General features: G+C 40.5%; 2 protein-coding genes across 2 annotated transcripts; one reads left to right on the top strand and one right to left on the bottom strand.

Annotated features, from left to right (window-relative positions):
* Positions 1-216: 216 nt before the first annotated feature.
* Positions 217-1201, bottom strand: LOC122213336 (olfactory receptor 7A17-like). The gene has a single exon (XM_042927456.1). It carries the CDS (start codon positions 1147-1149, stop codon positions 217-219), a length of 933 nt encoding a protein of 310 aa, XP_042783390.1. The 5' UTR covers positions 1150-1201.
* Positions 1202-14490: 13289 nt separating this feature from the next.
* LOC122213091 (olfactory receptor 7C1-like) lies at positions 14491-15456 on the top strand. The gene has a single exon (XM_042927295.1). It carries the CDS (start codon positions 14491-14493, stop codon positions 15454-15456), a length of 966 nt encoding a protein of 321 aa, XP_042783229.1.
* The last annotated feature ends 756 nt before the right edge of the window (positions 15457-16212 follow it).

Genomic DNA, 16212 nt, shown 5'->3' with positions numbered 1-16212 from the left:
AAAGAGGAAACTGTATGTCAGACAGAGCAGAAGCTTAATAAAATGGGTTATTTAAATTGTATGGAGAAGCTGAATTCAAATAAATGGAAATGCCAGGAAATAAACAGGAGGAGCACATTCTACTCCCACAATCTTATCAAGGGATAACAATTCCTGGCTCTGAGGCTTTGAGCCCTGCAATCATGGGCACATCTTTAGCCCCAGGAAGATTGGTCCTTACATCGCTGGAATCCCAGCGATTCTTTTCAGAGCCCTCTTTATGTCTCTGTTCCTCAGGCTGTAGATGAAGGGGTTCAGCATGGGCGTGACCACCGTGTACATCACCGAGGCTGTCGTACTTGAGTGGGAACTCTGGGTAGCAACAGAGCTAAGGTACACTCCGAGGCCTGTACAACAAAATAAGGAGACAACCGAGAGGTGAGATGCACAGGTGGAAAATGCCTTATACTTGCCCTGAGCTGATGAGATCCCACGTATGGAGGAGACTATCTTAGAGTAAGAGTAAAGGATCCCAACCAAGGGAGCACCACCGAGGAGCACAGTTGCAAAATACATCACCGTGTCATTAAGAAAGGTCTCAGAACAGGCAAGCCTGAGGACCTGATTGAGTTCACAAAAAAAATGGGGGATTTCCATGCCTGTGCAGAAGGACAGTGGCAGCACCATTAAGGTTTGTAACAGTGAGTTCAGAACACTGATGATCCAGGATACCAGAACAAGCAATCCACAGAGCTGGGGGCTCATGATGATGGTGTAGTGCAGGGGGTGACAGATGGCCACAAATCGGTCATAGGCCATTGCAGACAGGATAAGGTCATCCAACTCTGCACAGAGTATGAAAAAAGACATCTGGCTGATGCAGGCTGCATAGGTTATGACCTTGCTCTGAGTCTGGATGTTCAGAAGCATCTTCGGGACGGTGGTGGAGGTGAAGCAGATGTCTACAAAGGACAGGTTGGCCAGGAAGAAGTACATGGGGGTGTGGAGGTGGGAGTCAGAGCTGACGGCCAGGATGATGAGCAGGTTTCCAAACACAGTGATCAGGTACATGGAGAGGAAAAGCCCAAATATGAGGGGCTGCAGTTCTGGTTCCTCTGAAAATCCCAGAAGAAGAAACTCTGAAATTTGTGTATCATTGCCTAGTTCCATGTGGTGGAGTTGACTACTAGGGAAGAAAAAAAATAACGTGATTAATTTTCAAGCAAATAGGTTTTGTTAACTTATTGCCCTTTATTTCTTTTTTATTTTTTAAAGTTTTTATTTAAATTCCAGTGGGTGATGGGCATTGAGGAGGGCACCTGTTGGGATGAGCACTGGGTGTTGTATGGAAACCAACTTGACAATAAATTTCAGATTAAAAAAAAGAAAATAAAAATAAAAAAGTAAGAAAACAAAAACAAAAATAAATTCCAGTTAGTTAACATACAGTGTAATATTAGTTTCAGGTGTACAATACAGTGATTCAACACTTCTATACATCACCTAGTGCTCTATACATCAAGAGGGTGCTCCTTAATTACCCCCATCAGCTATTTTACCCGCCCACCCCCACCTCCCCTCTGGTAAGTTTGTTCTCTATAAAAGAGTGTGTTTCTTGATTTGTCTCTCTCTCCCATTTTCACCTTTGCTCATTTGTTTTGTTTCTTAAATTCCACATACGAGTGAAATCATATGGTATTTGTTTTTCTCTGACTGACATCTCACTTAGCATAATATGTCCTAGTTCCACCCATGTCATTGCAAATGGGCAAGTTTTCATTCTTCTTGATGGCTGTATTTCATTGTATATATATACCACAGCTTCTTTATCTATTCATCAGCCAATGGACACTTGGGCTATTTCCATAATTTGTAAATAATGCTGCTATAAACATCTGGGTGCATGTATCCCTTTGATTTTTTATTTTTGTATTCTTTAGGTAAATACCTAGTAGTGTGACTGCTGGGCCATAGGGTAGTTCTTTTTTTTAAAACTTTTTGAGGAATCTTCATACTGTTTTCCATAGGATGGCACCAGTGTGCCTTCCCACCAATAGTGTGAAAGGGTTCCCCTTTCTCTACATCCCCACCAACATCTGCTGTTTCCTGTGTTAAGTTTAGCCATTCTGACAGGGGTAAAGTGATATCTTATTGTATTTTTGATTTGCATTTTCCTGATGATGAGTGATGTTGAGCATCTTTTCTTGTGTCTGTTAGCCATCTGGGTATCTTCTTTGCAAAAATGTCTATTCATGTCTTCTGCCCATTTTTTAACTAGATTATTTGTTTTTTGGCTGTTGAGTTTGATAAGTCCTACATATATTTGGATGTTAACCATTTATCAGATATGTTTTTTGCAAATAGCTTCTCCCATTCCATAGGTTGTATTATTAAATACTTTCCCAAAGGATAGAAAAATACTAATTTGAAGGGATACACGCATCCTGATGTTTATAGCAGTATTTTCTACAATAGTCAAATTATGGAAAGAGGCCAAATATCCATTGACTGATGAATGGATAAGGAAGGTATGGCGCACACACACACACACACACACACACACACACACACACTAATATTACTTACCCATAAAAAAGAAGGAAAAGAATGAAATCTTGCCATTTACAATGATGTGGATGGAGCTAGAGAGTATTATGCTGAACAAAATAAGTCAGTCAGAGAAAGACAAATACCATATGATTTCACTGATATGTGGAATTTATGAAATAAACTAAACATGGTGGGGGGGGGGGAGAGAGGCAAACCAAGAAACAGACTCTTAACTCTAGAGAACAAACTGAGTGTTGCTGGAAGGGTGGGGGTATGGGTTAAATAGGGGATGAGGACTAAGGAGGGCACCTGTGATGAGCAGGTATGTAAGCGTTGTATGTAAGTGTTGAATCACTAAATTCTACACCTCAAACTAGTATTACACTGTATGTTAACTAGCTGGAATTTGAATAAGAACTTGGAGAAAAAAAAAGAAAAATCCATACAATCTAAGTCCATACAGCTCCCAGTCAGATGGTGACAGGTGCTGTGAAGGAAAAAAGTGGGCATAAAAAGGAGTGGATGGGGAGGGCTCTTTTTTTAAATAGGTGTTTAGGAAGACTGCAAAGAAGGTGACACTTTAACAGAGGCTTCCAGAAAGATTTAGCAGGAGGCAGGAGGATATTGGGGGAAGCGTGTGCCCTGCAGGGAAAACAGAGCCAAGACCCTGGAGAAGGCGTTTAGTCCAGATATTCAAATCTCAAAATGAAGTCAGCATGGGGAGGGAATGACTAGGGATGAGAGGTGTTGGCAGAGAATGCTGAGGGGCAAGGTGGCTCTCCCACCACTGTTGAAACTTCAAGACACAGGGAGTCCTTCCTTCCATGGTGTGCTTGGCATTTTATTAGTTTTGTTCTAAGGTATTCTGTGAATTGAGATAGATCCCTTCCTTATTTCCATCTATGCTTAACATCCTGGCATTTAAGGGTCACATATTGGAGTATATGAACTCATTGCCCTGAGGACTGCTGTACTCCACAACACACACTGCACACACACGAACACACAAAAATACAGAGTGCACTATGGACTTCGGGCACTGCGTTACTATCATGCTTTTCTCACCCCCAGCCATCATAATTTTAAAAGAAATGATACAAGGCAAACTCAACATAAGATTACCTTTACCCTAAAGAATGCATAAATAGTACCTAAATTCTAGTTAGTAAGCTTCCCATGGACACGTAAACATCAGGCTTCATTTTAATATAATCATCATGCATCCTGTATTTAAAGAAACATAAGGAAGCAGTTCCAAAAACACTGGGAGGAAAGAAATGGACACAGGGGAAAAAAAGATCTAATAAGCTCCAATTGTCCCTGAGAGACTGTGATGAGGAGAAAGCTTCCCTGATTCTGGCAGCATTCCAGCCCCAGTTACATACCCTTGATGCCAAGAATAATTAACAAAGCTGGAAAAAAAACCAGTGTGTCTTAACAAGAAATGGGTGGTATTTTTTTTTTTTTACTATTTTTATGATTGAATATTCCTCTAGAAAAATGTGCAAAGGGAATAAACCTGAGTATGACAAAAGAAATTATACAATGTATAATAACCAAAGGGGATTTTTCAAAATGCAATAACAAAAGAGTTTTCCCAATGATCTTAAGTGCAAAACTTTTGGAATCAGAAAACCAGGTTTTGAATGTTAGACCTACCACATATAAGCTGTTTGAACTTGGGAAAGACAATGAATCCATTCCAGATGTGAAGATCCTTACTCAAATAGTGGGGATAGCACTGTCCATCCTCCTAAGGTGGTAGACAGCGTTAGTCAGTGTATGTAAAAAACTTACAATACTTCCTTCTCGTTAGTAAATGAATGATCGCCACTGGTGAAGAGATTGGCTGAGTTTTTTCTTCTACCTTGAACAAATGTCTTCCTGGTTTCCACATCTCTCGGTAATGAAGAATCACAAAGTAAAGCTTGTTAGCATACCCCCTTTTGCATATTAAATATAATTTAATATGCAAATATTTGATGCAAAAGATGATGCTGAGAAATGTGTGTCTCAAGAAGTGCTGTTGCAAGGAAACAGCTACCTCCATGGCTCTGGGTCTTTCTATAAATACAGAACGTGCTCAAAAGCACCACGTCTTAAAAAGCTCATGGCACATGCCTCTAAGCCTAATACTCTGTTTTCCTACTCCCCTTAGCTGCAAAACTCCTTGGATATGTTTTAATTTCACTGGAACCACTTTATACCCCTCCCCCTATTCCTTCCTCAGTTTCATCCAACTGGACTTCTGTTCCCATCACTCATTGTCAACAATGATCCCTGTATTGCTGAGTCCAATGGACGCTTCTCTTTTGGACATATTACATAAATTAATTATTAATGAGTTTGCCTGGTCTCAGGGGACCTCAGGTAAAAGAGCTCAGGTTCCATTTTCTAGAACCTTTCTGGAAATACTTGCTGAGCTCTCGGACTCACCTGGAGGGAGTCTATAAGATGAAAGTCTCCATGTGGAGGTCCAGATTCCTCCATGGATGGTTGATCATGGAGACCAAAGCTCTGTTCCCAGACAGGACAGCAAGAAGGAGTGAAGCATTAGTCCCTTCTCCCCCAGACTTGGGGGCCCCAAACCAACAACCATGTTCTGGCCAATCCAAGGTTTCACATGCTGAGGTTCTGCAGTGGAGGAGATATTTATAGCTCCCTATGTCTGCTCATTAGACACTGTTACCATTGTTACCATCACCTGGGAGCACATCATTTCCCCATGGGCCACTGGAGTGGACAGAAAGGAAAAGTTTCCTGTTGATACTCTGTTCTTGGGAAATCAGATTAGAAGTCAAGTGAATCCAGTTTTGTATTACTCACTCTCATGAACTTGCCTGCCTTCCAGAGATCTAACCAGCTTACACTTTACCTTCACCTTGAGCTGATTTTGAATTCATCGAGTTGAGGATTTACTTTACCATTTATAGCTTTGAAGTAATTTTAATAAACAAGCCACATGATCCTCTTCACGTATGGTTTTGAAGAAAAAGTCTAAGGACTCACTCTAAAGTCTGAAATAAAGTCTGTGTTTGATTCCTTAATCTGAGAGACCCCTGAGTTGGCCTCAAATATAACCCTGAAAAAGACTTAGTAGGCAGAATAACATCCCCCCAAATATTTCCACATTTTAATTAAAGACTCTTGGGCTATGTCTTGTGTCATCACAAGCAAGAATTATGTTTGAAAATGGTACCTACATTTCCAGTCAGTTGGCCTTAAGATAAACTTGTTCTGATTATCCAGGTGGGCTCAATAGATCACAAGGGGCCTCCAAATGTGGAAAATGGAGGCAGAAGAGTTGGAATCAGAGAGATTTTGAGATGCTATGTTGCTGGCTTTGAAGATAAAGGGAGGGACTGTGAGCCAGGGAATACAGGTGGCTTTAGGTCTCCCAGACCTCCTTCTCTGCAGAGTGCTTTTTAGCCCAGGAAGACTTATTTCAGACTTCTGACTTCCAGAACTATCAAAACATAAATTTAATTGTTTTAAGCCAGCAGCATGGTAATTTTTCACAACCTCAAAAATGTCTATTTATATATAAGTGCATATGTACTATCTATATTTAATAGGCACAGTTTAATGTATATAAGTATATTCCAATGATATAGTTAAAAGGAAAAAAGTCTAGTAGAGCATGGCAGAGGGTAGGATCTAGAGTATTGGGAGCTGATTCACATCAAATGGGGAGGGGGGGGGAAGATCTCTCTTCTAACTAAAAAGAAGGCAAAGTGTCTATATGGATACATGACCAGTGAAATTAAGTTAAGGCAATTCACATTTGATATGCCTGGTCTAAGTCACTATCAGGTACTGATTTTATATTCAATGTACTCATTCCTAAAGAAAAAAAAGCCCAACGTGAGTAGAATAAAGGAAATAATAAAGATCACAGCAGAAATAAATGACACAGAGACTAAAAAAAAAATCAGTGGAACAAAGTCAGTGAAACAAGAGCTGGTTCTTTGAAAAAAATAAACAAAATTGACAAACTCTAGGCAAATTAATCAGGAAAAAAGAGAAAGGACCCAAATAAATAAAATCAGAAATGAGAGAGGAGAAGTAACAACTGACACCAGAGAAATACAGAGAATTGTAAGAAAACTATGAAAAATTATATGCCAACAAAGTGGACAACTTAGCAGAAATGAATGAAGTCCTAAAAAACATACAATTTTCCAAAAGGGAACAGGGAAGACATAGAAAATCTGAACAGACCAATTAACAGTAAGAAAATTGAAATGGTAATCAAAAAGCTACCAAAAACTAAAAGTTCAGGACCAGATGGATTCACAGGTGAATTCTACCAGACATTTAAAGAAGAGTTAATATCTATTCTCCTCAAACTCTTCCAAAGAATAGAAGAGGAAGGAAAGCTTCTAAATACATTCTGTGAGGCCAGCATTATCCTGATACCAGAACCAGACAAAGACACCACAAAAAAAAGAAAACTACAGGCCAATATCCTTGATGAAGATAGATGCAAAAATCCTCAAGAAAATATCAGCAAACTACCTACAACAATATATTAAAAAGATCATTCACCATGATCACATGTGATTTATTTCAGGGATACAAGGATGTTTCAATATTTGCAAATCAATCAATGTCATACACCACATCAACAAAATGAAGGATAAAAATCATATGATCATCTCGATAGATGCAGAAAAAGCATTTGACAAAATTCAATATTTGTTCATGATAAAAACTCTCAATGAAGTGGGGTTAGTGGGAACGTACCTCAACATAATAAAGGACATATATGAAAAATCCACAGCTAACAAACATCATACTTAATGGTGAAAGCTGAGAGTTTTCTCCCTAGTGTCAGGAACAAGACAAAGATGTCCACTCTCACATAGTATGGTATTCAACATAGTACTGGAAGTCCTAGCCTTAGCAATCAGACAAGAAAAGAAATAAAAGGCATCCATATTGGTAAAGAAGTTAAACTGTCACTATTTGCAGACAACATAATTCTATACACAGAAAATTCAGGAGCGCCTGGGTGGCTCAGTTGGTTGAGTGTCTGACTTCCACTTAGGTCATGATCTCATGATTCATGAGTCCGAGCCTGGCATGGAGCTCTGTGATGACAGCTCAGAGTCTGAAGCCTGCTTTGGATTCTATGTCTGCCTCTCTCTCTCTGTCCATTCCCTGCTCACACTCTGTCTCTCTCAAAAATAAATAAACATTAAAGAATAGAAAATTCAAAAAACTCTACCAAATAATTACTAGAATAAGTGAGTTCATTATAGTGCAAGATACAAAACCAATACCCAGTAATCAGTAACATTTCTATACACTAAGAATGAAAGAAAAAAAAATAAAACACAATTGCACCAAAAAGAATAAAATACTTAGGAATAAACTTAACCAAAGAAGTGAAAGACCTATACTCCAAAAACTATAAAACACTGATAAAAGAAATTGAAGATAGCATAAAGAAATGGTAAGATACTCCATGCTCATGGTTGAAAGAATTAATATTGTGAAAATGTCCATATTACCCAAAGCAACCTACAGACTCAGTGCAATCTCTATCAAAATACAACAGTAGTTTTCACAAAACTAGAACAAATGATCTTAAATTTGTATGGAATTATGGAAGGCCCTGAGTATCCAAAGTAATCCTGAGAATGAAGAACAGAGCTGGAGGTATCACAATAGTAGATTTCAAGATATACTCCAAAGCTATAGTTATCAATGCAGTATGGTATTGGTGCAAAAATAGACACATAGGTCAATGGAACAGAATAGAGACTCCAGAAATAAACCCATGATTATATGGTCAATTAATCTATGACAAAAGAGGTGAGAATATGGGGAAAAGACAAGGTTTTTCAATAAATGGTGCTGGGAAAACTGGACAGCTATGTGTAAAACAATGAAATGGGACCACTTTCTTACACCATACACAAAAAGAAGCTAAAAATGGATTAAAGGCCTAAATGTGAGACCTGAAACTATAAAAATCCTAGAAAAGAACACAGGCATTAATTTCTCTGACATCAGCTATAGCAACATTTTCCAGCTAAGTCTCCTAAGACTAGGGAAACAAAAGTAAAAATAAACTGTTAGGACTAAGTCAAAATTAGAAGCTTTTACATAGCAAAGGAAACAATAAAACAAAAAAAGGCAACCTAGTGAATGGGAGAAAATATTTCAAATAATATATCTGATAAGGGGTTAATATCTAAAATACATAAAGAACTCCTACAACTCAACACCAAAAAACCCAAACACTCCAATTAAAAAATGGGCAGAGGATATGAATAGACATTTCTCTAAAGAAGACATTCAGATAGCCAACAGACACATGAAAAGATGCTCGGCATCACTCATCATCAGGGAAACACAAATCAAAACCACAATGAGATATCACCTCACACCTGTCAGAATGGCTAAAATAAAAAAACACAAGAAACAACATTTGGTGAGAATGTGGAGAAAAGGCACCCTCAGGCACTGTTGGTGGGAATATGAACTTGTGCAGCCATTCTGGAAAACAGGATGGAGTTTCCTCAAAAAATAGAACTACCTTATGACACAGCAATTGCATTGCTATGTATTTATCCAAATGATACAAAAATGCTGATTCAAAGGAGCACATGCACTCCAATATTTATAGCAGCACTATCAACAATAGCCAAATTATGGAAAAAGCCCAAATGTTTGTCAACTGATTAATGGTTAAAGATGTGGTATACATACAGAATGGAATACTACTCAGTGATGATAAAGAATGAAATCTTGCCATTTTCAGCGATGTGGATGGAACTAGAGGGTATTATGCTAAGTGAAATAAGTCAGCCAGAGAAAGACAGGTATCATATGATTTCACTGCTGTGTGGAATTTGAGAAACACAACAGATGAACATAGGGGAAGGAAAGGAAAAATAAGATAAAAACAGAGAGGGAGACAAACCAGAAGAGATTCTTAAATGCAGAGAAGAAGCTGAGGGTTGCTTAAGGGGAGGTGGGTGGGAGAATGAGTTAAATGGATGATGAGCATTAAGGAAGGTGCTTTTTGGGATGAGCACTGGGTGTCATGTAAGCAATGAATCACTGAGTTCTACTCCTGAAGCCAAGACTATACTGTATGTTAACTAACTTGAATTTAACTAATAATAATAAAAAAATAGAAGTTAGGATGAAGTTTCAGGGAGGATCTTATTTGGGATGGATGTGGTCAGGCAACATAGCCATATCTCTGAATTGGACAAGGGAGATCCAGTCACTCAGCAGCTCAGAGGCTCACGGGGTGGTGTATTTGATGTGCCCACATAAGAGGTTACATGCATGGGAGAGATGTCCACTCCAGGGGAGATGGATCCATTGGTGGAAAGGGAATATGCACCTGACTCCCAAGGTGGACACATGGGGACTGAAATGGCAGAAAAGTTTCCTTTATTTATGGTCCCTTGGCTTCTGATAAGCTAAATTGCTTAGAGAATTGAGCCCCACTAAGGGAATACAGGCAATATGGGGCTCTGAGAATTCAGCCTCTGAATTCCCTCTGCAGAGCTCACCTGCTGCTCATCAGCCATAGGCTGAAAGCATCCTCACCATATCCCTCCTAGATGTCCAACTAATCCAAAGAACCAGCTCCTGACCATCCATTTCTTGCCCTTTCTACATCAATTGTCCCTGGAAGGAAGGACCAGTAGAGCCAAATCCATTGAGTGATGCATCTGGGAAAGCCAGAGTAGTCCAGTAAGTACTCCAGAAAAGTGGTGTGGAAGGCAGGAAGGCTTTTCTTAACCATGCCTTTCTTAACCACTGATTCCAAATCCTTCTCATTTCAGTCTGAAGAAGACGCTTCATACCTTCTCAGATCCATTCTTCTCACTTCTCTTCTCCGAGCGTCATTCCAGGGCCTCTCTCTTTCTGCAGCAGGAACTGTCCCTCCCTTATGTCTGTTCACCTGTCTCGGGTTCTGCTTTATTCCCAAGTTAGCCTTTCCTCTTGTTTGTGAAGCACTGAATGTGTGAGGCAGCCCCGCAGAGTGAGAAGGGCATTGAGTTGGAGTCAGGCAGATGTGAGTTGGAATTTCCCCTTTCCATCCAGTGCCTGATAGACCTTGGAAATGTTTCCTCTATTCTGTGTATCCTTTTTCATCAGCACAAGAGAGAGTAGAAGGAGGTGTCACAGTATGCTTATGGGAGGACTGATAATGATGGGTCAAGTGTCCAGGACATGGCGCCATCTGAAAAACACCATTTCTTTATTCACTTACTCATTCGCATGACACATTCCAAAAGAATTTTGGGGAAATTACACAATACTTAGGACAAAATGCCTTAAGTGTATATGACAAGAGAAATAACGTGGCCAAAGGAAAGGAGACCCAAACCCAGAGGAATAATTACATGAGTAAGTGAAATATCTACCACGAAATGTTACCATGGGTGCCAAAATTCGGCTCCTGATATGACTCTGAGAATTCCATTGAAGACAAACGACTCTTTTTGTGCTGTTAGGGTTAAATCTGGCTGTATAAATGGAAAGACTAAGAAGAAAAAGGGTTCATATTCAATGAGGGGTATTTATCTCCCCTCTTCAAGGAAGTGGCACGACGACTTTATGCTAACATGAGGAACAAGGGTTCATTCCATCTCTGCTTCCACATCCGTGGTGTGTGGTTTTCCAAGATATGTTAGCTGTGGGGTCATGTGTGAATTCTAGGCAAGGAAGAGACAGAAAAGAGAAAGTCTTCTAAAGAGCACTCCAATATTCCCACTCAATAACTTCTCATACTTTCCACCAACTATCCATGATTGAATGAGAAGGTGGGAAATACAGCATCTTAGCTGAGCGTATGACCACCTCCAAATAGAGTCAGGTTCCAACAACAGGAAAGAAGAGAATAGATGTGTTAACATAGGCAATCTCTGGCACAATGATTAATTACAAGATTCATATTATCCATAACATTAAAATAAAATTGTTGATAGAACCTGACCCTTCTTGATACTAAGGCAAAAAGACAGTGATCTCCCCAATTCTCATGAAAGTCACATTGTGTGATGGAAAGAGCAATGCCTCCAGCCAATTCAGGTTCTTGAAATGTTTCTGAATATAGGCTAGAAGCGTCACACATGGTAATAGCCACACCGTAGGATAGGTGAGGCAGGAACATTGTTATCATGGCTCAAGTATTTCGTCCCTCACACTTGAAATGATTTCCAGTTTTTGGGTCCTCCCTCAGTGGATCAACAAAAGAGACATGGCGATGCTCTTGGGATTGTCTTAGGTGATGTAGGGCACAGTCAGGGGGATATCCCCATATCTCTGAAGAAAGGTAGCAGAATTTCAATGGGCCTCAAAACAATGGATATCTCATTCCTTCTGAGTGTGGAGAATCTCCAACTCAGGGACTCTGGGATTATTTCTTTGGCCATCTTTCAGAGTGGAGGCCAAAGCTGAAGAAAGAAGTGCTCCTTCTAAGATAAAGAACCCCTGTGCTTATGGATTCACCTAAGTAGTGAGGGAATTTAATGAGTAACCAACTAAACCATCAACTACTTTTTAAAATTCCTGGTAAAGTTGATGCTGACAATATTCCTCAGTATTTTCAGTGCTTTTGTGAAGTGTTGGGCCTATGGAGTTCTCTGCTCCATCATTTTTTCTGACATCAATTATTTTGTAAGCTCTTTTTAAAGATTTTATTTATTTATCTATGTATGTATGTATGTATGTATGTATGTATGTATGTATGTATGTATGTATTTAGAGAGACTGTGATTGGGGAAGGGGCAGAGGGAGAGAGACAGAATCCTAAGCAGGCTCAACACCCAGGGTAGAACCCAATATGGGGCTCGAAATCAGGAACTGTGAGATCATACCTAAGCCGGAATCAAGAGTTAGATGCTTGGGGCTCCTGGGTGGCTCAGTCAGTTAAGCATCCGACTTCAGCTCAGGTCATTATATCATGGCTTGTGGGTTCGAGCCCCATGTTGGGCTCTGTGCTGACAGCTCGGAGCCTGGAGCCTGCCTCGGATTCTGTGTCTCCCTTTCTCTCTCTGCCCCTCCCCTGTTCATGTTCTGTCTGTCTGTCTGTCTGTCTCTCTCTCTCTCTCTCAAGAATAAATAAACATTAAAAAAATTTTAAAAAGAGGGGCACCTGGGTGGCTCAGTCGGTTAAGCATCCGACTTCAGCTCAGGTCATGATCTGGCTGTTCATGGGTTCGAGCCCCGCGTTGGGCTCTGTGTTGACAGCTCCGAGACTGGAGCCTGTTTCAGATTCTGCGCCTCCCTCTCTCTCTCTGCCCCTCCCCTGTTCACGCTCTCTGTCTCAAAAATAAACATTAAAAAAATTAAAAAAATTTAAAAAAGAGTCAGATGCTTAACTGGCTGAGCCACCCAAGCACCCCATTGTTTCAAATATTTTAATTAATTAATTTGTTTGCTTATTTATCTGGAGAGAGAATTTTGTAGGTTCTCTTTAAAGTGCATGTGTATATATGTATGCGGGGAATAAGCTTAGGAATTCCCTGGGCTTGCAAGGATGGGTTAACAAGGCATCAAGAATTAGAACGCCACAGGATGCTCACAACCAAGTTTGGGTAAACAAGATTAGGTACATAGGTATAGAGAGGGCTGGGCAGAGACCCCAGTATAGAGAGGGCGGGACAAAGTCCCCAATACAGAACAAAGGTATATGAGGTAAACAAGATTAGGTATTCAGGGAGGAAGCGCCCCCCCCCCCCCAAATTTAGTACAATAGCAGAAAGCTGCTTTCCCAGGAAGGAAGGACCAAATTAGGTAAACAGGTAAATAGGGCTATAGACCTCTGCAGGGTGAAGTTGCCCAGAAGTTGCCCAGAGGAGCTAATTAACAAAAGAAAGGTGCCTTGTTGATCCTGAGGTAGCATGCTCTGTCTTTCTTGTCCTCTAGACCAATTTTGGTAAACAGAGGTGGTGCCTCATGTCTGTTGTAAACAACCTTCCACCCAGCCTCCCGGGGCCAGGGTTTTGTTTTGTATTAACCCAAGCCCCTAACCCCACATATCTTCAAAACCCCCTTTCCCTCCTGTCCATGAGTTAATGTTCACAGTTTCATTGTCTCTTTATGCACGTCCATCACCATGTCTGTAAGCCTTCTGATCCTAATAAAAACAGAGCAAGGACCCTTAATCGGGGCTCTTGTCTTGTCCCGGACATTAGCCATCTCTCGCATTTTAATCCTGCATCCCGCTTTCTTGCGAGACAAGAACTTTAGAGCCACAGTCTACAACATATGTATGTGTATAAAAGCTCTGAATCTTAACCTTAAAAACAAAAAATACCCAAATGTAACATCAGCCTAATATGCGGTGCTTGTATACCTTTTATAGATATTTGCATTGAAAAACTAAATTCAGGCTTCATAAGCAGTGTTTGGAATAGTTAAGGCCAATGAATGAAAGTATGAACTCCACACGGATGGCAGAAAAAAGCTCTATTAATTGGGCTCCAATTTTTGCCTACATATTAAGTAAGGAGGTTTGACACAAGATGTAGAAGAAAATAAAAGTGGGGAGATAAAAGTTGAAGGACCTGATGCCACCGAGGTTCTAGACCAACACTACACAGTCATGAATGAACAGGTGAGACTCTGCGACCTTGTTGCAGTGTAGCTTCTGATTCGGCAAGGTGAATGTGGCCTGGGACTCGGCATTCACATAAGCTCTTGGGCAATGTTGATCCTGCTGATCCATGGACCACACTGAGTAGCCAGGCGATGAAGGGGGACAGCTGCTTTGGAACGAGGATTACATTTCCAGCGAGTAGTGGTACAAAGGAAGGATGAAAGCATTTAAAACTCCCCAACTGAGGCAATGATATAAGGGGCAGTACTTTATTAATCCATTCACCTGAAATCGAAGGCAACCACATTTCTGTGCCATCAAAGTGATGGTAATTGAATGTTGATTTTTTTTCCCCTCTCTTTCCTGGTAGTGGTTTCATCCACATGGAATCAGGAAATCAAACACATGCTTCGGAATTTCTCCTCTTGGGATTTTCAGCAAAGTCAGATATTCAATTTGTGCTCTTTGGGCTGTTCCTGTCCATGTACTTGGTCACGGTCACTGGGAACCTGCTCATCATCCTGGCCATCTGCTCTGACTCCCTCCTCCACACCCCCATGTACTTCTTCCTTTCCAACCTGTCCTTGGCTGACATCTGTTTTACCTCCACTACTGTCCCGAAGATGCTCTGGAACATCCAGACTCAGAGCACAATCATAACATATGAAGGCTGCCTCAGCCAGATATTTTTTTTCATTGTGTTTGGATGCCTGGACAACTTACTCCTGACCGCGATGGCCTATGACCGCTTTGTGGCCATCTGTCACCCCCTGCACTACTCAATCATCATGAACGGCCAGTTCTGTGGGCTGTTGGCATTGGGATCCTGGTGCCTCAGTATCATGGGTTCCCTGCTCGAGACCTTGACCCTTTTGAGGCTGTCCTTCTGCACAAACATGGAAATCCCACACTTCTTTTGTGATCTTCCCGAAGTCCTAAAGCTTGCCTGTTCTGACACCTTCGTCAATACCATGGTGGTGTATTCTGCAACTGGCCTTCTGGCCATGATTCCTTTCAACGGAATACTTTTGTCCTACTTTCAAATTGTTTCCTCCATACTCAAACTTTCCTCAGCTACTGGCAAGTACAAAGCCTTTTCCACGTGTGGGTCTCACCTCTCAGTGGTCTTCTTGTTCTATGGAACAGGTCTTGGGGTCTACCTCAGTTCTGCAGCGACTTCATCCTCTAGGACAAGTCTGGTGGCCTCAGTGATGTACACAATTGTCACGCCCATGCTGAACCCCTTCATCTACAGTCTGAGGAATAGGGACATGAAGGGGGCTCTAAGGAGACTCCTCAGCAGGGTGGTGCCTCTCAGCAGTGGGGTCTCTGGAGGAGTCTTATGGTAACTGGGTGCACAATATGGAGGCCCAGAAATCCTGGCTTGCTTCATCCAATATCTTTATTTTTTCCCCAGTTATACCTGTTTTAAAGCAGTACTTTCCTGGGGTCTTCCCTGCCCTCTCGGTTTTTCTTCAGGCTATATCTTGAGTTCCCTTTTTCACTTTATAACCACTCATTTTAACTTGGTGTGAACAGAACCTGATATTTTCTCAGTTATATTTGGTAATGGTTTGGATTTCTTTAAAAAAAATGAATCAAATCTCATGTATTTAATATCTATCCTCAGAGGGATGGGATGTGTGCCTATTTTGGAAATGTCCTGAAAACTCATTTACAGAGATGTTTTCTCAGGTCACATGAATAAAATGAACCCAAAGATTTGATCCCCTCCACGTTTTTTTCCTGATCTACTTTCCTTCCAGTCCCATCAACGTTATTAAATTTCTCAACTTGTCCACTCTACAGATTTCTTGAGTTTCAGAACTGTCTCTTACCTATCTTTACAGTGCCTGGTATAGCTCTAATGACAGAGTTTTAAATCCAAACCCTACACTGAGGTTTATTAAGTTTTCCTTAATATTATAATTTTACTTCATTTGATTGTTACAAAGTTTAGCACATTTTCAAGTTTGTATATTTATTTGCATGTTTTCTTCCTATATTTTTGGTTTGCATCTTTAGACCATTTCTCGGGTATTTTTATTCTAATTGGGTTAAAATAATTTTTTATATGTCTACACTTCATGCTTTGTAATATCCAA

Source organism: Panthera leo, chromosome A2 (genome assembly GCF_018350215.1).
Source record: "Panthera leo isolate Ple1 chromosome A2, P.leo_Ple1_pat1.1, whole genome shotgun sequence".
Taxonomy (NCBI): domain Eukaryota; kingdom Metazoa; phylum Chordata; class Mammalia; order Carnivora; family Felidae; genus Panthera; species Panthera leo.
The sequence above is the reverse complement of the archived record's forward strand: the minus strand, read 5'-3'. Positions and strand labels throughout refer to the sequence as shown.